The 21,135-nt window shown below is 47.9% G+C and overlaps 7 protein-coding genes across 7 annotated transcripts; 3 read left to right on the top strand and 4 right to left on the bottom strand.

Moving 5' to 3' along the window:
- Positions 1-2,912: 2,912 nt before the first annotated feature.
- BDV37DRAFT_267602 (putative integral membrane protein) lies at positions 2,913-4,294 on the top strand (the record flags this gene model as incomplete). Its single annotated transcript, XM_032084052.1, has 5 exons — positions 2,913-3,011; positions 3,086-3,190; positions 3,261-3,658; positions 3,712-3,776; positions 3,846-4,294. The coding sequence occupies 5 exons, from the start codon at positions 2,913-2,915 to the stop codon at positions 4,292-4,294; spliced, it is 1,116 nt and encodes a 371-aa protein (XP_031947337.1).
- Positions 4,295-4,329: 35 nt separating this feature from the next.
- On the bottom strand, positions 4,330-6,421 carry BDV37DRAFT_3127 (putative alpha/beta hydrolase). The gene has a single exon (XM_032090425.1). It carries the CDS (start codon positions 6,055-6,057, stop codon positions 4,423-4,425), a length of 1,635 nt encoding a protein of 544 aa, XP_031947336.1. The 5' UTR covers positions 6,058-6,421; the 3' UTR covers positions 4,330-4,422.
- BDV37DRAFT_3126 (isoprenoid synthase domain-containing protein) lies at positions 6,422-8,765 on the bottom strand. Its single transcript, XM_032090424.1, has 4 exons — positions 7,669-8,765; positions 7,590-7,618; positions 7,277-7,539; positions 6,422-7,227 (listed from the first exon to the last, which is right to left on the bottom strand). Exons 1-4 carry the CDS (start codon positions 8,132-8,134, stop codon positions 6,786-6,788), a joined length of 1,200 nt encoding a protein of 399 aa, XP_031947335.1. The 5' UTR covers positions 8,135-8,765; the 3' UTR covers positions 6,422-6,785.
- A 144-nt stretch (positions 8,766-8,909) lies between these two features.
- On the bottom strand, positions 8,910-10,112 carry BDV37DRAFT_267600 (lactonase family protein; the record flags this gene model as incomplete). The annotated part of the gene is made up of 3 exons (XM_032084051.1): positions 8,910-9,739; positions 9,803-9,911; positions 9,969-10,112. The coding sequence occupies 3 exons, from the start codon at positions 10,110-10,112 to the stop codon at positions 8,910-8,912; spliced, it is 1,083 nt and encodes a 360-aa protein (XP_031947334.1).
- A 2,508-nt stretch (positions 10,113-12,620) lies between these two features.
- On the top strand, positions 12,621-13,242 carry BDV37DRAFT_277658 (uncharacterized protein; the record flags this gene model as incomplete). Its single annotated transcript, XM_032085832.1, has 3 exons — positions 12,621-12,913; positions 12,968-13,092; positions 13,169-13,242. 3 exons carry the CDS (start codon positions 12,621-12,623, stop codon positions 13,240-13,242), a joined length of 492 nt encoding a protein of 163 aa, XP_031947333.1.
- Positions 13,243-14,473: 1,231 nt separating this feature from the next.
- Positions 14,474-17,717, bottom strand: BDV37DRAFT_277657 (uncharacterized protein; the record flags this gene model as incomplete). The annotated part of the gene is made up of 3 exons (XM_032085831.1): positions 14,474-16,581; positions 16,645-17,184; positions 17,252-17,717. 3 exons carry the CDS (start codon positions 17,715-17,717, stop codon positions 14,474-14,476), a joined length of 3,114 nt encoding a protein of 1,037 aa, XP_031947332.1.
- Positions 17,718-18,723: 1,006 nt separating this feature from the next.
- Positions 18,724-20,283, top strand: BDV37DRAFT_277656 (uncharacterized protein; the record flags this gene model as incomplete). Its single annotated transcript, XM_032085830.1, has 3 exons — positions 18,724-19,500; positions 19,553-19,607; positions 19,661-20,283. The coding sequence occupies 3 exons, from the start codon at positions 18,724-18,726 to the stop codon at positions 20,281-20,283; spliced, it is 1,455 nt and encodes a 484-aa protein (XP_031947331.1).
- Positions 20,284-21,135: the final 852 nt, after the last annotated feature.

Below are 21,135 nucleotides of genomic sequence, written 5' to 3'. Positions count from 1 at the left end.
AACCAAAATATAATATATATGGTAATAGCACCTAGTACTTTCGGTTTCCTGGTACTGCTGTGCCTTATACCACCGAACGGTATTCACATCTTGAAGCACGGCATCTACTCCCTCCTGGCTACGCAATTCGGTTTTGAAAGAAGGCAGTGCCTTGCATGTTGGGATCTCCTTCAGCATTGAATGAGGATCCTGAGGTGGAGCTTCAGGGCGAGTCATACACTCCGTTTAACTTGTGTTTCACCTATTGTTGTGTACCATTTCTCCAGGTTGACGCAATGCATATGTGTTTCTTTTTCCAACGACGGGTATGACGTACAATTGGTCCATATTTTTCTTCCAGCGAGTCAGATTTAATATAGAAGAACTCTTCCAGATGGGCTGACCTATATATCCTGGATCGAGATATATTAGCCCTGGGTAGACCCAACTGATCGAATAAATCTTCAGGATTGTACAGCTGTTTATACCAGAGCCTTTGGTTGACTCCAAAAGACTAATATAGAATCCTACATTTTGAATTGTCCTAAGTGTCTGAGACGGAACCAACATCTCAGAAGTGGAGTGGACGCCTCGTAGTAAAATATATAATCTATATAGTTTGTACCAAGTTGTCAGCATGTTCCCCCTGACCAAACACATCGATTGGTGGTTTGTATAGCCCGGGTCCCTTTCAATATCTACTTAGCACACCGACACCAACATACGTCCATCGTCCCAGATACTAGGACCGTCTCTCGTTGCGTCGGAGAGATTCTGCCGCAAGGCTAGACCAGTCGCCAAATAGTGTTCCGGTCGAGCGGAAACACGCTGAGAGACGGGTGGCGGCGAGATCGCGTTCCAGACCTCTTCTTATATAACGTATCCAAATGCCATCGGTGGCTTAAGTATATCTCGATGCTATCCAAAGCTTCCTCAAGCCTTATATGCATGATTAGCCCCACAGTCGTTTGTCAGAAGCGCACACATCGTTGTTTCATTCCTATTGTCGGCACCGTGCAGAGCCTGTGACAGTCATTCCTTGGAACTGCCAAATAAACACGGAAATAAAGTTGTGAGCCGTCAAGATTCTAGCAAGGAAGAGGAATTGTCATCGTGGATCTCCCGTGTTGCAGCATGTGATCTGTCACAACTCTAGGGATTTGACTGTCCAGTACGGAGTGCTTCGTAGATAGAACCAGATTTATCGACCATCGGGATTCTGCCAGGAATGCCCAAAGCTTCCCCGGCATTTCACCGGGCACGGCAATGAAGGATTCTGTTTGTTTTATTTGCCGAGACAGTTAACCGCCGGCAGTATAGATTTACTGTTGTGTTTCTGAAATACTAATACCAGCGACTCGACCGGAGACGCTCCGACGACGGAGTTCCGGGGGGCGAGAGCTGCAGATCATGTCCGCGGAGAGACATGCCTTCGACGTGCGGATCGCTGAGGCGGGAGAAAAGGGATAGTATTTAATCCCTGGCCTCAACAGTCAATCTTCGGACGGTGGCCCGCTGTCCAAGTTCTCCGTAATCCATCCGTAACTCCATATGCAGCTACACGAATTAGTCTGCGCTAACGAAACTCCATCGTTCTAACGTTAACCGAAGCGCCAAGAACAGGCCCAGCGCTATTTCAGGAAGGATCATTACACTTGCCTTTCTTTTTGCTCCTGGTGACTGGATACTGAGGACGAATAACTCCATTGCCGTGAAGTCGAGGGCAAACAAATACGAGGACATCTTGGCGCGATCCAATTTCCGAGACCCATGGTTGTGGGAGAACTTGTTTCGTTTATCCCTGACAGCGATTACTGGCGGCCCACACGTGTGCCGTTGGCTGGGACTCTAGAGTAGCAGATGATTGGCAGTGGAAATGCCGGCGGCGTCTGGATTCCTGCATGGCTAGTGCCAAAACGGTTCCTGAAGAAGTGCGAGGCGGGTTTTCTGGGCGTTAGCAAAAGCAAAGGAGCAACCAGGCACAATGACATTGACTAGTAAGGTTCCTAATGCACGTTAATATACGGATCAGATAGCTACTGCTGTCGGTTTCCAATAGTTCCACGGATCGATACAAATCGAATCCTTTACCTGTCAATCTCTACCCCGGGGATCATACTTTCTCATTCCTCCGCGTTTATCGCAGTGATGGCGGTTTTCCCTACCGCTTTGGTGGTCATATCCCGTCAAGTGGATCGCCAGCGAGCGGCCTGATACGAGCTAACAGCGTCTATCATCGGCGAAAGATGCTGGATTCGGTTTAAACACTAGGGGATGGACGCGCTTGACCCAGCAGGAAATAACGTAATTGCGTGGTTGCTCTTCATATGTACGAAAGTAATGCACGGTCCTGAACGATTGCCACTCAGGATTAATTAAATCCACGTGGAACCTCGGTCCATATTAAGAAACATATACTCTCAGTGCTCAGTGCTCTTGTCGTCGGGGACCATCGGTCTAAACCCTAAGCGAGGCTATCCAAGCGCCTCAACAGAGGAAATACCTTCTAGTCTGTTTCCCCCCTTCTCTGACTCGTCGTGACTCCATTCACACCACTAAAAACGTCTTGGCGTCTGGTCTCTTCAGCCGGGTCGCCACTTGACGTTGTCGATCCTCTGCTTTTTTTGCCATAGCCTGAACGCTACTAAATGCCCCGTTTTTTTTTTTTTTTTTTTTTTTTTTTTTTTTCAGTCCCTCTACCCCCTTTGCGCCAACCAGCTTAGATTAATTCGTAGCGGTTCTAGAATGGGAAAGCTGGGACCGAGCCAAGCTCAATGTCTCCAGATCTCTCCTAATATTAACATTGTAATATAATATCGTCTGCCCCCCGGGCCCGTCCCCACAACCTCTACTGGCCATGTCCGGACCTCATCATCGACATGGACCATGCGGATGACCGCAGTCTCGAAGTCAGGGCGGTCGCGGCCGCCTTCATGTCGGTGGCAGTCGTCACGGTGATCCTGCGATGCTACGTGCGAGGATGGTTAGTGAAGGCATTCGGCTGGGATGACGGGGCAATGGTGGTTGCACTGGTTAGTCTTGTTGCGACACTGCCGTGAAACAAAGAAGAAAGTATTGGCTGACCAAGGGAACCAAAACATGATAGTTATTCTACGTGATGTTCTCCGCCTGTATGATCGGAGGCAGTTTATGGGGTACCGGGAGAAGATATAAAGATCTGACGGCGGTGCAACGAGTGACGGCCATGAGGGTAAATATACACACCACCATCACCCTTCCCTTCCCATCGAACCCGACACAGACTAACACGGAAAGTAAAGTACTGGTGGCTATGTGAAATCGCGTACTGTTTCGCCTCCGTCGGCGGCAAAATCTCCATCTGCATCTTCCTGATGCGCATCACCGTCAAACGGGAGCATATATGGTCACTCTATATCGTGATGATCCTGACGGTTATCGCCGGTCTCGTCTTCATGTTCCTCATGCTCCTGCAGTGTAAGCCGCTACAGTATTTCTGGACTAAGGTCGCTTTCGACCCGAACATTGAGGGCCATTGTCTCGACATGACGATAATTATCGCCATGACGTATGTGTACAGTGCGTTCGCGGTGATCTGCGATTTCACCGTGGCCATTTTGCCAATCTTCCTGGTTAAGGACTTGCATATGAAGAAACAGACGAAGATTGCGGTGGTCGGGATCTTGAGTATGGCCTGCATGTAGGTGGATCCTTGGGACTCTGGGGAGAGTGGAATGATGCTAACTGGTGCAGTGCTTCTTCTGCTGTCATTATCCGTATACCCTTTGTTCATACATTTAACGACCCGGACTTTCTTTGTAGGTTCCCTGTCTCCTTCGGACGTGGATATACCGGGGGACAATCGCTAACATGGACATGGAAAACAGATGCAACAGTCGAAATCGCCCTCTGGTCCAATATCGAAGTTGGCCTTGGTATCACGGCTGGAAGTCTCGCTACCCTTCGTCCGCTCCTCCGTCACTGGCTCGGTTCACGCACCGATCCTACATATCCCTCTCCCTTTCCCGGTCGATCCGGGTCTCGACTTCCCGGTGGTGCCAGCCGAGATCGACCCTATCCGTTGGGGTCGCTGGATGAGAGCGCCCAGAACCGGCTGAGGCCGGATAAGTTGGCGATTACGGTGACGACGGTGCAAAGCCAGGACCAGAATGGGTCGTGGCATGGGGGACCGAGTCCGAATAGTAGCGAGGAACGCTTGACGGCTCAGGGATCGCCTGCGTTGCCGGCGGTAGGGGGCGACATGGGATTGGGCATCCATCAGACATTTGAGGTCACGCAGACGAGTACGTCCCAGACGGTGAGGGAACACTGCTAGCCTATATTAATCTTTTATATTTTTCATTATATATATATATTTCCTAGAGTTATCACCGGGTTTAGCCAAATACGATACGATAAATGAACAGTATTGGAACGATCGAGAAAATGCTTTATATTGACTATTTATGCGTGTAGGTATCCGTTGACAATTTCAGCGAAGGCCGCTGGTTGCTCGACCATAGGCAGATGCCCGGCCTTGGGAACCAATTTCAGTTCGGCACCACCGTTCAAATCGTTTGCCATCTGTTGCATTGTCTTCGGCAGTACACCATCTCCCTCGCCGGCGACAAACAACCCGGGCACCTGTGCTTGAGCCATGCGGTCCCGGACATCATATGCGCAGAGTGCCTGCACGCCTTGGCGGAAACCATCCAGGCTGTTGTTGCGTACGATCTCCTTCACCTTCGCGGGAACTTCCGGCTGGGTCTCGTATGATTCAGGCACGAACCACCGACGGGTGGTGACTTCAGACAACTGCTCACCGATAATTGGCTCCTGAGTGGTGGCGGACACTGCACCGTCGCTTTCGGCCATGGCCACGCGATCATTCCAGGCCTTGCGGTTGGATTCGGGCGCCGAGCTATTTGTGTCGCAGGAAATGAAGCGGGTCACGCGATCGGGGTACAACAACGACGTGTTGAGAACGGTCACACCACCCAGACTGACACCAATTAGAGTCGCCTTGGGGACCCGCAAAGCATCGAGGAGCGCGATGATATCCGATGCCAGAAGATCAATATTGATGGGCTTCTCCCCACACTCGCGGAGACGGCCACGGGTCAGGTACCGGAGGATCCGGAAGTTCTGGTTCTTAGGGTTGGAGAAAAAGGCATCCACAAAGCTGTCCCAGATGGTATAGTCGACGAGGATGGAGTTGCTAAGGACAATGACAGGGCTATGGGGATCGGTGCTGCCCTCGAGGCGGTATGGGAGATCTACACCGTCCGGAGTGGTGATAAACGACTCGACGGCCGGGCGCGTGGCCGAAGGAAACGTTCTGGTGCGACCGTCGTTGGAAGCCCAAGGTCCGACAACATCCTTGGAGGTTAGGGAAGACAATTCGCGTGGTGCTGGGCCGAATGTATAAGCCCACTGGTACACACGGCGCTTCTTGCTCGTAGCAGGGTCATTCATGAGGCGGTTGCGCCACGGGGTATCCATCGCAGCTTTGTGTTCAGGGCCCCCCAAGCCGTTGATCGCGCTGTACTCATGTAGGCATAGGAATTCTCGCGGTGCTTTGGGGTCGATCGACGATGTGGCAAAGAGGCGGCTGCGACGCCAGCCCGGCACACGTGCTAGCATAGGGAAGTGTTCTTCAGAATACCAGTTCTTGAGGTCCTCTTCCTTATCGGCGGGAACGGAGACCAAGGCAGAGACAAGTACCGAGCCGGCGGCTTCAGTGTCGGGTATCTCCTCGAGAGGCTTGTAATCGGCGTCTTTGTGATCATGGAGAAGATCATAAAGGCGACGATCAACGTCAATCTGGGCCATGGTGGCCTTTTCGCGTGGGGTCTTCACACCATCCCCACGGAGAGCCAAGTAGGTCTCGCGCGTCAGCTCCACCATGTCGGTAATGTCGTACGGAGCCACCCACTCGGGCTCAATGCCGTCGACGGCACGATAGCGGAAGCCATTAGTGACAAAGGGCAGACGGAGGCGTAGGGGACCGTGTTCGGTATTGTACCAGTCGTGGAACTGGGCCGCGGGGAGGGAATCGCGGGGTTGCATCGTCACGTACAGAAGGCCGGGGGTCGCCATGGTGGATTATTTCTCACTGTGTATAATTGTCCAACTCAAATCGATATCCTTGACCAGTCTGGAGAGGAGGGGTTCGACCGGGATCGCGGGGGCAATATCATTTTGTATCGCCGTGGGCACATTCCCGGATCAGGGAGAGGCCGATTGACTGCCGACCAGATAGCCGAACACTGGCGGATGAAGTCATCGGGAAGCAGGCGATCAATTCGAAGCCGGAGATTGGGGGGTTTGATTCATGATTAATAGAGGATTGGCCGTTTTTTGAAAGAAAAATATATACAATGTGTCAAGTTGTGATGCTATCCAGAAACACCTCGAGTAAGGGAAGACGACAAAATCTAGAAAAATGCTGGTGGTGGTGGTTCATAAATTATTGAGGCAAAGCACGGGATTCGAGATTTGATGCCTGGTGTTCCAGGCAAAATACGAGTATGCAGCACAGATACCTTATTGTCCAGGCATACATACAGCCGTTTGCGGCAGTGGCCCGTCTAATTCCAAGACATTTGATTCAGTATCGGCGCTTCTCCCAGGCAATGTACGAGATCGAATAGTCGACACGGCAATTCTCAATAAGCTACTGTTTATGTATCGTGGTATTCAAAAGTACATCACGGACTCAGATCTGCGAGGTTTCAACAGACCCGCAGCAATACAGATGTACTGTCATTTCTACCGAAGCTAGCTCTTCCATACTCCACCATGAACTTTCTGTAGACAACAGTGCATCAGGACTCATTCTCCTCAGCAGACCTACCTAGTAAAGGCATAGCATTTCTTTCCGCAGTGGAGGAATAAAACACATTTCCGGCTAGACTTTCGACAAGCGCCCGAACATATCGGGCCTCTGGGCTGTCATTGCCTGTCCTACCCAGGATCTCTTTGTAAAGTGCGTGCATTTCTCGTTCCGTATCCAGCTGGATGTTACGCGCAACTTCTTTCGCCGTTGTGGGAGATACGTTGAACTCTCTTTGTAAGACCTGTACGGCGTTGACGATTGCGGAGTCGTTAACCTGATGCTCGAGACAGTCTTTCTCATATGAAAAGAGATCCTTGACGATGATTCTGTGTTTTGCCCAGATATTCACTATATTGTTCAGTATAGGATCTTGGCTTTGCCTAGAGGTGAGGTGGATTGATCCCGCGAAGCGGATCATGGAAAGATTGATGCTGAAATCATCAGTGTCCATATACGGCAAAATGCTTGACTCGAGCGTACTCCGTAGTAACATCTCCAACACTCGCTTCAAGGTAATCTGATAGGGTCGTGGGTCGGTAATTGCCCTGGTCCCGAGAGCAGTGGGCTCGGGGCCTTTGATGCCACTTTAAAACCCCCGCTGCGACTTCAAATCCAATAATAGGGTCCGCTCGAAGGATATCCTGCAGAACACTGGAAACTAGGCGGCATATGGGACTTGTACCTTCATGGCACCTCGTTCGAGTAGGTGTCGCAGGAGACCTTCGGCCTTGCTGGAGCTCTTCCTGTAATGCTCTTAGTAGACTTGGCGTGTGTTATGTCACTGAGACCTTACTTGGTGGCATTTAGCAATACCCGGTACATCTATTGATCGGTTAACGAAGATCTGGTCTGGAGTTGCATAGTGACGATACCATCGTGAATCCACATTACGACATGTAGCTGAGCTAAGAGCCGGATTCTGACCAAACCAGCTCTCGGATACATGTACACGGTACATCCAACAGCTGTCTCAACTACTTGGAGAATCTCTGCCAAGTCTCTCCAGTGCTTGCAAAGGCTACTCTTGGACAAGCCTTTCGCACGAAATAGCCTATCTGTCAGCTCTTGTGCAGCGTCCTCTGCCTCTCGCCACTGTCGACTTTGCCGACAAGCGGGAAAGAATGTTTGCCATGATACGCCCAAGTCTTCGGGGTTAAGGCAAAAAGAGGACCTGTGTAGTGCTGGGTCATCCTTGGCGGCTTTGGCAAGAAAGTCAAAGAGATCGTGATTTGGGGAGTCTGATGTTGTGTGTACTGGGTCATATGAATGGTGCACCGGCCTAATAGGGTGACGAGGTCCTCGATCGAAAGGAAAAGCAGCTGTATACGATGTGGTCATTGAAGATATTGTGGATTCAGTATTGCCTGCTTAGAGGAACGTCTTGCTTTTCACCGATTACAGGGGATGAACGGTTGTTTTATATAGATCGCGACTTGCCACGCGAGTTATTTATGTCACGCAGGCCCTGTGCGATATAGCATAACAGCATTTCCCGGGTCCTCATCTTGGCTAATGACCTAAGCCTTGTGTTGATGTGCATGGAGATGTAAAATGACGTGATAAGAGTTCAAGCAGACTTGTTTGATGGCCATAAAATTTCAAGTATGTCCCAAGGACGTATCCTGCACAGAGCAGCATCGAGCGAAGGCCAGGTGCTGAGACTTGTGCCTAGAATATCCTTCCTGCCTATCTCATCTTTCACTTTAATTTTGAAAACGACCACAAAAAGATTCTTGTGGATGTAGATTCAAGGCGGTGCTGGAAATAGTAACACAACTGTCTATGCAAGATTCAGTGAGTCTATTGAATCACTTGACGTGTTGAACCATGGCCCTCGTTCTATATCCCTGGCTGATACGTCCGCCAAGGCAGAGCTGAAGGTATGTGCAAGGCTATTCATGGTCTATTTCTGAATGAAGCGGCAGGCCGTCGTCTCCCGTATCTAAAACCGGATGATATTCAACGGCTCCTTCCATATTTGGACATCCCGTATAACCCGGGATACTGCTCCTGGAATCTGGCTTTCAGTCGCATTTAATGGAAGAAGGAATCGGAATCTTTATAAACATTCTATTCTATCATTGCATTATTTTATAAGCTTTGCGTTTAACCGTTAATCATACCAGATGGCATTCATGCCGAATCCCTTTTCAGGGATATCTACTCGTGCGACACGAGCCAAATTCTCATCGCGGAATCGATAGATCTCGACGAATCCCAGCTGGTCGTCGCACAGCGCCAGCCACTCGTCGCTGAAATCACAAGGGCTGACCGCATTAGAGTGTCCACCGCTGGTCGAGGTCGGGTGGATAAACAACTGTCGCTCGATGTTGCCATTCGGGCCTAGCTTGAAGGCCGTGATGTAGCCTGTGACATCGAAGTGGTTGCTGCGCGTGGTCGCAAAGAGATATTCACCACTGCGGGTGGTGAAGGTGACGTCGCCGCGATACTTGTTGCGAGGGGGAAGGCCTGGAGGAAGCAATGGGTAGGTGATGTGCGTAAAGACGGGCACATGGCGCTTTTCATCGATGACGTATACGCCCAATCGGTTACCCGCCTCCATCAGCACGTACAAGTACTTTCCGCTCGGGTGCATCTCAACCCAGCGGGGGTGGTCATCCGGCGAGGGGGCATCAATGCAATCCACCAGGGTCAATTCGCCTGTTGTTGCATCCTTGCGATGGGTCCAGATCTTGTTCGCCGACAGATCGGCAGAGTAGAGGTAGGTCTCGGTTGGGTCAAAGACCATGCCGTGAATACCGGTGTTCGGCTCGTACTCGTAGTTCTGGATGTTCTTGGCGAGACGGCCGTCAGACTCAACCGAGAAGACATTTCCATATCCAGCATAGTTGTAGAAGGGGTTTCCATAAACAGCATAAGGGGCTTGACGTGCGGCAAGAACGAAGATGGCACGGGTATTGGTGTCGTCGTTGGCAGCAAGGGCTGTAAGGAGTCAGAATACTGCTTCCAATAGCAGAGGGCTTTCCACAAAGAATTGCGACGTACGGTGACCAGCAACTGGGTGGGAGACTTGGTGGACAATATCGGTAGGGCTGTTGACGGCGAAACTGTTCCACTTCTTCATGGCCGCGCCGTAAATCGTTTTTTTGTCGTGCTATAGCAATTGAGTCAGACAATGTCAATTGAAACATGTCGAGACCGATAGACATACGGAGAAGGTCATCCAAGAGATGGGCTCAGCCTCTGGAATGTCGGTCTTCTTGACCAGGTCCAGGGTAAGTGCCTCATCATCAAATGCGACAGTATAGATGCGGCCTGGAGGAGTCCAGGTACCGACCATAAGATGGTGCTTCATATTGGGGGTGATTGACTGGGAGAAGGCGCGAGAGATAGTGCGAGAGACCGGTATGGCTCGAAAAGTCGACGAGAACATCGATTAGAGCGAAGAAAGAGAGGAAGACTGGCTGACATGATGTCTACTTACAGATGTCTGGTCCGGAGAAAGGACGGGAGTTTGAGATCACCCGAACGCGGGGAACGGCAATCGCAGGCGGCAATGCATCGCTGCCTCAGGCCGGTAACCCCACGGCCAAGTCACTGATCTCCGTACCAAGATCAGTGTGAAGTTCAATCCATGTGAGGAAAGATTCTAGGGCTGAACTAGACCTCCACTTGGATCCCATAGTGGAACTCAATCATTTCCGCACATAATGTCCGTAGAACGTGTAATATCTATCAACGGTCACCGGCGTAAAGCTGCATAGGAGGTCATGGCTGTCCTTTTGCTCCTGTACCAGAAATCGGGTTGGGCGGATTATGCGTACCTCAGTTCCAGCAGCACTAACAAGTTTAAGGTATTGTAGCCTAATTTAGTAAGTCTAATAGTACCCGCATGAGCAACATCCACTTAAAGACAACGTCTTCAAGAAACCATGCAGTAATTTAGGGCTATTTTTATAGTGAGTAAATGCGAGGTTGACAGTGAAACACAATTCGTTTTTTTCTAACCGTTTACTCATGACAATATGACTGGAGTATGCGCTAGAAATATATACCGTGTATTTCCTCAAACGCTCATCGCAAATCAGGTATTCTGCTTTCTGTCAGTAATAAACCTTTATGTCTAGCACGTAGCACAAGACCAATGTATATGTAAAAAGTGATCCAAAATCCAGGAACACTCCCAGGTCACCCGACCTGGTATTCAACTGCTTGTGTCGAAGCCGTTCAAACCAATCATGAATGCTGTCGATGAGTAAGCTCATTCCAGATCTACAAAGCCTCCCTTGTAAACATAAGGGGAAAATAAAGAGGAGAGATAATTACCCCAAGTGAACTCGATGGCCGGTGGAGCAGACCGCGGGTAAGTATAATTCCGAAGCGGAAACGTATTTACCCGCACCCCCGGGTTTGGCTGGGTTAGGTATGAGGTAAAATTGACTGGTTGCTTATTGTCCTGACAGTTGCTGGCCATCATGTTGACTATGTTAGTAAGGTGATGCCAGTGCTAAAGTTTACATCGTACTTCTGGGTCTAACCTATCTTGAGCTGTTATAGCTGAGTTATACTTGCAACCACCAGGGTCTGTTAAGTCTAGCACTGTCCATGTCCAGCAGTCGGGCGAATTGGAGAGGAACACAATTCCAGCTGCACCAAGAGCAGAACTCGTGTAAAGAAACTGCCATGACTACAGTGGTATGAGTCGACGCACGTAGTGCTCGATCGACTGAGTGGATAATACGGCTTCGGATCACTGGGGCGGAAAACTTGAGATATGTTGTTGTATCAGGGGTACCAAGCCGCTTGACCTACTCTAAGATACAGTTATTATGCCTCTCAAATACTTTCAGTGCAACCTCACTTTCCCCTAGACTTCATAACTTCGAAATGCTGCTAAGTGGTAACTGTGACATGCTACCCAGATTGGGTTTAGCCATGCGTCACGCCCGAGACCCATTTCCTGCGTTGAGGATAAAACTGGCGCCCCTTGCCTCGGCAAACAAAGAAAATGGACTACAAAACCGTGATAGCTGTTTCTTCTTTTATCCTGTAGTTCTGAATTCTGTTGTATCGGAAAAAATGCGATGCTGTCAAAGCCTGTGTCTGAGGTGAAGGTAGACTGATCAGTATAATGATGGAACAGATTGACTATTGTGGTGTAGGGACACCCCCTGGGCACATGTATCGGTGCTTGGCTTGTAGTATAAGAATCTGCCTGTCTCTGTTTCTATCTACTGGCAATATAATAAAGCGTTTCCCCCATCTTGGCTTAGTGGAACGTAGACCGTGCCAAGGAAGTCAGCCCCGTAGGGCTGGACGCCTGGAACCCGGAAAGCAATGCGGATAGGCCCGGGAGAGTGGGAGGTAAATTGCAGCGGCGGGGCAATGTGAAGGTTGCCTAGAGTCGGGTTGAATGGAAATGGGCCCTTTTGTTCCAACTAATTGGGCCTGAACTCAAACCGCTCCGCGGTTGATACTTATAGCTCAGGGTGGGGATGCTTAATTGAATGCCCTCCCTATGCAACATTATCCAATAGCAATTGTCAATGAAACCCTCGACAGCTACACATAAGGAACTGTGAAACTCTGTAGTGACGGGACCTAACTGGTATATAGCTATAGCCCCTGGACGGGATAACAAAGACGGGGCAACAGGGCACTGTGCCAAGGCTCTTTCACTCAGTGACGATGATATTATACATCCCTCTATGTTTCCCCTTTCTGGATCGGGACACGAAAATATATACCCTTGACTAGCTGGTACTAATAGACATAAAAGGACCGCGAGGTCCTGGATCATCGACTTCCACCTTCACTATTGAACAGCATAACCCAGGTTCAACCCCCTCAACACGCCTACAAAATGAAGTTATTCTCCACGCTCTCTCTTCTTCTTCTTGCGTCAGTTGTAGCCGCAGAAGATAAGACCAATGAGACATCTCAAGCCACAAGTCAGACCCAGCCGCAGAGTAGCTCGGGAGACGGGGCTTCGAAGGGGTTGCAAAACTGCCTAATGCCAGAACTGAAGAAAGGACATGTTCTCAGGGCTACGTGCTTTGCCGATGGAAGTAAGGACTCGCTGATTCATGGCGAGTTGGACTTGAATCATTGTTTCGGTGCGAGCCTGTTGAAGGGCGAATTGTCGGCGGAGCCTAAGTACGTGTTATTTCTTGCGTCAATGATCGTACTATGCTAATGATCGATATCCAGTGGACACTTCAGCCGAAAATGCGTGAAGTGTGAGCTAGGGGGAGAAACTCGTGGTACCGGAACCCACGCTGGGGCATGGACACTGTACTGTCACTGTCTTGCCCCTAAAGCCCAAATTCGATTGGGTAAGTTTATCTTGACAGTTTCTCCCTCTACTGTTAGTAGCAATCCGTTCAGGAACTTGTTCTAATTTGTCAATAGAACCTACTGTCCAGATGAACAAACAGGGTCTTCTTGAGTGCCACGGCCATGTTGCAAAGCCAATCAGCCCATGAGTTGTTTGCCCGTCATGTGGAATACGTGCTATCATTGGGCTTTAGAGACTGCAAAGATCTTTTACTTTTTCTTTTGACTGGTGTCAATACCCTGGGCCGATAGAGCTGCGGTTACATTCTGTTGAGGGAGCATCCCATTTACTCAGTATATGCTGGGGGACTGAACCCTCCACCACAAGATGATAATAGATAGTAATAATTTCAATATGTTGTGATCTAAAATTCTATAGATTACAAATGGATATGATTGTTGAAGTAGAATGATAAACAGGAGAATGAAATACTTGTACCAGAGACTTACCCCCGATACACTGAGGAACGTAATCGGTAAACAACCTAGTTCACTACGCGTTTTCGACGCGCCTCAAATCTCCTAGATGATTTAAACATATTAGATACGGTAACTACATCAGAAACCAAACAATACTTAACAGCTAAGTGTTCTTAAAATTACTTACTACTAATATGCAGACAATATATTCTCTTGCTCTTCTCCTATTGAAGGAAACGGTTGTCTGGCTAACTTAGAATATTTTATCACTCGCAATAGCGAGGCTTCAGTAAGCAGTTCTCCCGTAGGATTACGCGGAAGTTTGGAAACCCTAACCTTTATTTAATAATTTCTGTTATCACTCCAGGCATGGTATGGAAGCTATAAAATTGAGGGGCTACTTCAAGATTTGACATCCATCGAGCCGGTGGTGCTCTTGGTTAGGGTTAGGGGTAGAGGTAGGCTCTTATAGACTATAGTTGACCCATAACGCAGACATATACACCGTATCAACCGGCTATATCATGCTAGTATATACGTATAAGTTTACAAGCCTTGTTCAGGCGCCATTTTTAGGTCTGTATTTATTCAGGAAGGAGTTTATTGAACTAGGAGGACGGCTATCGACGCCAAATAGTACAGTCTAAAGCAAGTGATTCAAGGTCCTCGTTAGAGCAGATAAGATATTATATAAGGTGGCGACTCCCTATCAGACTTTTGATCGTCCGCTCACCGTTTTTCGAAGCATTTTATCGTTCCAGATACAAGGAGACAGCAGAACAGTAGATACGCCCGCCCGAAACACAGGTAGAGATAATTAACGAGTACTAGGCGAAGGTGTTCCGACCCCTCGAAGGTTTGCAACCGTTTCCAGAATTTATGAGAATGCAGTATTGTGGTATGAAAGATATTGACCTTTGGACACTAGCCAATAATCTCATTCATAACCAAGTATCGTACCTAGGCACGTGGGTTGTTACTGTATTTTGAGGACCGATTTGAACCCCGGAATTCCAGCCACACTTCATGAACACCCTGCATTTTAATGCCCGGATTCGCATCTTTCTCTCGGATCTGTAGTCTCCAAGTTGTAAAAGGACCCAGTGGGGCTCGACTAGACTTGACTGGTTGACCACCAAGGACAAAGTCATGCTCCAACCCTCCAGCACTAAAGATTGCCTCCCAGTTTGCTTCCCTGATAGATGGGACAAGATCCACATGGTAAGCAAATTGCACCTCGGTGCTATCATGCTCAAAGTCGAAAGGGGCTCTCTCCTCATCATAAATAGTCTCATTTCCAAGATGCGTGACTTGAATCGTCAATTTTCGGTGTCCATTTTCATCGATCTTTGCAATCTCAGCACCGAAAACCCATACACGAACTTCTTGCAATCGAACATCAATGCTGTCCCCAAAGATTCCCTGGGAATTGTGGAAGTTCAAAGGAATGAAAACTGTATAGCGGCCCTCATTGTCTGGCGTCTTTAAGATCTTCAATTGCTCTTGAGTAAGTTTATAACGCAGACCTGCATCTGCACTGTTTCGCGGCCAAACAACCCGGATGTTGCCGCTGTACAAGGCAACACTATCGTCGAACATACTCTGAAGATGCATTTGATTGTTTTGTAGAGCAATATAGTTCATCAATGGACCGGGGGCGGCGAACGGAACCTCCTTTCGGAGACCCCAGAACCTGATGGCCCGACTCTCATAGTTGAGATATTTCATCACCACCAAACGCAGACTGTCTCTCATCTTCCGAAGCCAAAAGACCACCGCAGGAAGGCTTGGGTCGATCTTCAATGCGGCCTGTCCAAGATTTTCAATTTGCTCCTGGGCATACTGTCGTGATTGGAGTGCTTCTTTCAACAAAAGAACGTTGGAGTTATACTCCAAGACAGCGTTGTTTCGGGTGAGAACGGTCTTCAAGTAGTCATCCAAGTCAGCCTCTAGCTTTCTTTTCTGACTCTCCGGAATTGCATCCTTGAAGTTTTTCAATATCTTTTTAATGCCCTCGTTAGATGCAATGAGTTTCATGGCGCCGGGGTCGTCCAGTTGGATTGTTTTGTCGTTCTTATTGGTTTGTAATGCCTCTACCAAGGACTCCAGGCTGTCCCCTGCATCTCCCAATTGCTCAATGATGTATTCCTTCTTCACGTCATTTCCTTCGGCATCTTTGACCATTGTTGTGGAATTGTAAAGCTTGTATCCGAAATCTAGAAAGTCTTTGATCGCCGATCGTGATGGGTCAACAGTAATAAGCATTCCAATGCCCTCGATGATCAATTCAGGATCTAACTTCGTGCTGAGTTCAATCTGGCTGATCTTATTCTTTATCTCCTGACGCCTCTTCTTCAAAAGTGGAGTAAAGGCCACAATCTTGTAAGCTGTAGTTCTCAGCGGACCGTTAGTATCGGTTAGAAGTTGTATCTCGGAGTCGGCTGCTTGTTTGTTGGACGTCATCGCATTTCTGCTTTTCTCGATGTATCTCGTTTGTTCCTCTTCTTTCTTCACGGCTTTCTCAAAACCAGCTGTGTAATCCTCCTGCTGCTTTAGAAAGGAAAGTTGATCGTTGACAGACTCTTTGTAGTACTGGAAGGCTAGGCGAGGCGCCCAATTGGCTCTATGGCCAAACATGTCCTCCCCAACGAGCAGTCGGTTGAATCTGCTAAGGCTTTCTTCGTAAACAGAGCGTAACTGGGTCAATCCACTCAAGGTTACCGCCCAATTCGTCTCTATCGTAGTGTAGGCCTTGCCTAAACCAGATGTAGCTATTTTCTCGCCCTTGAGAGCATCCAAAAATCTCAATCGCGTTATGATGGTGTCATAGATTTTGGAAGCTCTCTTGCGATCTTTTTCCGTATTCGCAAAGAACAACTTATTGGCATTGTTGACGAGCATCTGGCATTGGTCAGGGAATGCAAAAACCTGCGATGCAACCAAGTCTTCTTCATGGCCATCTAAGCGCAAATTTCTCGGAGTAACGGTTCCTCGTTGCTTGCTGTCTTCACCCTTGCTACCAGGCTTTGATCCTGCAGTGCCGCTAGAACCACCTCGGCCTCCCACGCCTATATGTGCATATCCTTAGTAAAGTGATTGCGCGTTGGTTTTATAACGTTTGAGACACATACCATTGCCAGTTTTGCATATCTCGCGGACCTTTGTTTCGATCCCGGTAAGATCTCTTTTGATATCACCCAGTACCGTTACCATCACATCGATCAACTTTGAGTCGTCTTCCGGAGTCAAGCCGTGCATTGTTGTCTCAAGGTCCTTCCAAAAACTGTCTATATTCGACTGTTGGATCCGAACAGACTGCCTGATTTGATCTTTGGCTCTCTGAATCTTCCGGATGATCTGTGAATCGGGGGTTTTCAAAGGTGCTGGCTTAGAACTCAAGTTGCTGTGGATCATCTGCTGGATGGAATGAGCGATCGAGCTCTGACCATGTACATTATCCAACACACGATCTAAAGCAAGAAGTGCATTCGCGAGGTCAACGTAATTAGCAACGATTGCCTTATCCTCTGCCGACACATAGGAGGGAAGTTCGCGACATGAGCTCCCTTGGAGCAAATTCCGTGCTTTCTCCGGCCATGGCTGAGAATATAGCTCTCGAAAGGCTAGATAGGCTGCCTGGTATTTGCTGCCATAAAGAAATTCGATATTCCCTGGTCGCATTAATCAGTCTATGTAGCTTGCATAGTACCATAATGGAATGTATTGGGCGAATCATACCTGCGTCCCCTCCTTTTCCTCCATTCCCACCGATCTTGCCTGAAGCACTAGTATCACCTCCCATACCACCTGTTCCGCCATAGGACTCAATCTTCAATTCTTGAAGTTGCGATACAGTCAAGTCTTGAACAAAGACCCAAACATTTCCAGCATTTTGGCCATCACCGCCCTCCCCACCTTCCTCATTGATGGAGGTGTCCCCAGCCCTTCCGTCATCTCCAGAAACATTGATCGTGGCAGGTCCGTCAACCGTCAATTTAGAACAAAATATTCCTACGTTTTTTCCTGGGAGATTGATCTGCCCAGATATCTTGATCTTTTCTGCGTAAATCAGCAGACTCTCGGTCTTGAAGGCGAGACTACTATCAAACAGGAACGCCTCGTCATTCGTATCCAAAATGACAGTGACAGTCTTCTTTTCCACAACAGCATGTGCATCTGTCGCAAGATCCACGGAGTCAGACATCCTGTGATGAATAAAGGGGTCTTCAATAGAAAGATTTTGTCTGCAAGTGAGTGGCTTAGCTTTATATATTCCACACCTATAAACCCCCAGCTTGAGAGAGGCATCATAAAGTAAGAATGCGTTGCGCCCAGGCTTTCTTCAGACCCCGCCATAGAATTGCCCTCGGACCTTTGAGTATGGAGAATACAATCGAATTTCAGCTCGTGCCAGCGGGTGTGATGAAAAGCTGAGAGGTGCAGTAGTTCTGTACACTATGACGTTCCATATCGGCTGTAGGACCAGTAATCCTCCAGGCTCTGACCTGCAACCACTATACGGTTCTGCCCATCTGTACGTGGGCATAAGTCCCTTGACCGATCACCGACTTCAACAACACGATTGGGTCCTAAGTGCTTTGTGCCCAAACTGGGTATTCAGCTCTGCAGAATCCTTCGTATGTCGTACGTAACAATTCACCACTCGCCGTAGACCCCTCAGATAACATATCACATTACTCGTTGCCTTCTTTCTTCTTTTGCATTCGGCTTTTGTTAACAAATTCGAATTTTCGCCTCACTTTCTGTACTTGGTTACTTGCGTTTGAGCTGAAAGCGCACCTGAGCCCTTGCTCCCTTTTCCCCCCCTTTCTTCTTCTTTTTTTTTTTTTTTCAGAGTGAATTGAGTCGGTGTGGGCTCAAGTCACCGATGTCCCTTGGGCGAGCCCTTTTATCCAATTTTCAAAATGGATGGATCCTAGTATATATATAGAGGGAAGAGCCAACCTCACTTCGAACCAACACTTTCTCGCAACTTGTTTACAATTTTGAATCCTTTCATAACTCTCTTTATCGGGCTCCGCGGATAAATCAATTTCATCATGGAGAAAATCGCATTGGCCACGCTCGTGGAGGAGATGAAGGGAAAGGATACCACCAACGGTTGGGACGTAGTTGTATCTTACGATGAAAATTAAATTAACAAGCTCCTCCAAGAAGCCCACAAACAAAACCCTCTTACCCTCCCAAAAATGACATACCAAGGAGAGAATATCAACACCGGCGAGCCAGAAAATATTGATTTTACATTTACCATTTCCAATCCCACTTTGAAATTTGTTGGCACAAGAGGTCAGGTCGAGTTGGTCTATGATTTGGGTGGCAAATATGGCACAAAGGATCGAGATATCCCCAAAGACACGAAGATGGAGCTCACTGTCGACATCACCAACCTGAAGGGGACTGTGGAAGAGCATGGCGGTAGTACGGGCTTCAAAGTACATGGGGGGCAGCTCAAGCCTGACGAGAAGACCAAGGAAACTCAAAAGCCCAACTACATTGTTCAATTCGATAATGCAAGCGCCGACGCTGCTCAAGGCATCTGTCTGGTCTTCAGAGACGCGAAGTTACACATCACCAATAAATCGACCGATAATGCAGTTAAGAGAACGGTTGCAATGATGGAGACCACTATTCGACAGACGGCTGAGGACGAGACCAAAAAGCTCGACTTTCAATATTTCCTCGCCGGAGTGACCAACCAAGTGGAAGCTCTATCGGGACCACAAGGCACCGTTACAACCCTAAAGCCCAAGTCATTCTGTTTCACGCTGATCCCAAGTGGCGAAAGCACCGGTGCCTTGATCATCTGGATTGGTGTTGAAGGAGGGCATGGTAATGGAAGTCAGCAATCCGGCAAGACTTCTCTGACCTTCCATCCTAGCGATTTTGACCGATGTCCAATTCCGAGTGATAGCACGGCGAGTATCATCTTCCAGCATGATTTGATTGCCAATCAGTTCTTCAAGGTAGGGATTCCAGTACAAAGAATCACGAGATACGATTCTAACGCTTCCACAGCCAACACTGGAGCAAAGCTTCACCGACGTGAAAGTAACGTCGACGAAAAGCACTGGTAAGCAAACCAATGAATTTCAAAGTACTCTTCTAATCAAATCTTACATATAGATGGCATAAAGTTGACCGGAAAGCTGAAGGATATACATATCAAGATAAATGGGTATAAAGAAAGCTATTGGGAAGGCATTCGGCTCTTTCATAAAAAGCTATCTGGGGTAGACTTCTGGGCTTCCGACACAGATTCAGATATCACCGTTGACCCATCCAATGCCGTCAAGGTCTCTTACACCAGTCTTCCCCAGAAGAACCTGGAATGGGTGGAAGGCACTTCAACAGACTCGGGAATACCTCACGGAATGTTCGACCTGACCTTTAGGCTCAACATTAGCGGGTCATGGACGAAAGGAAGTGACCCGAAGCAACCTAATATTCTGGAGGTTGAGTTTACTAAGAATAACACATTCGATGTCGAGGCCAAAGGGAAAAAACCGGGGTTTTTTGATTGGATGGGATTTCAACAAGTGCCCGATTTCTACAGCAAGTTAAAGGTTAATGTGAATAAGGACCTGCAAATGGGGAGGCTTGATTATTTCCTCACAACTAATCTTCTGTTCCCTGGCAAGCACGTTTTTATTGCTGATTCTCCTCTAGTTGATGCTACTAAAAACCATGGTTTGATGGTGCCTCGCGATGTTATATTAACTGGAAAGGTAGCAGAGAGTTTGACTTAGATTATCTATCGCTCATCAATATGTTAGATATTTGTTTGGGACGTTTGAGTCAGATCTTCTAGTGATATTAAATAAATCTCATGCGATACGCTCAACATATAGTCTCACGAAAGAGGAATTTTTGACGCCCCTTGCTTCAACCGTTGCGTTATCAAGTTCGTTCTTCTCATCGTGTTTCTCCTCTGCCCTGGAAACCATTTTTCGAATTATCCTTCCTTCTCTATCTTATCGTTTTGAAACTATTGCTCTAGGTTTTCTTTCTACTCACGTCCCTGATCGCTAGCAGTACTGCAGTTATACTTACAAAGCACCCGATTGAAGAATTCATCGAATCCTTATCTCAGCAGGGGTGGAAGCCGATGCGACTGTGGACATCTTAGCCCCTGATAACCACGAAGAACTGTTTCGAAATGATGGACCTTTTTCCGACATACAACAAGAAAAGAGCGATCAGATAGCGAAACTAGGCAAGCTAGTCTTCGGAGAATTTACCACCGAAAAGGAAGGTTTTAGCGCCCAAGAAGACAAGCTGCAACAGTGGGAACAAGAAATGTAATATGGAAACATACGGGTATAACGACCTGAATAAAGCCCTGAGACTCCAGATTGTGGATATCGAAAGCTTCATACCATTGCTTGAAACTTCCAGGAGAGGAAAGAAAAGCTTGAGGAGGGAAATCATAAACTAAAAAAGGATTAAAGATCCTAATTCCTAAGCTGGGACTAATATAAGTATATACAAAAGAACGTATGGGGCGCGTGCAATCCAGACGAACACGCTTCATTCAGAACACCCTGGATCGCATCTATATAGTATACCGCCGTTACACTGCCCAAATCAATACAACGACT

Source organism: Aspergillus pseudonomiae, assembly GCF_009193645.1.
Source record: "Aspergillus pseudonomiae strain CBS 119388 unplaced genomic scaffold BDV37scaffold_1, whole genome shotgun sequence".
Classification (NCBI taxonomy): domain Eukaryota; kingdom Fungi; phylum Ascomycota; class Eurotiomycetes; order Eurotiales; family Aspergillaceae; genus Aspergillus; species Aspergillus pseudonomiae.
This window is presented reverse-complemented; position numbering and strand designations above follow the sequence as displayed.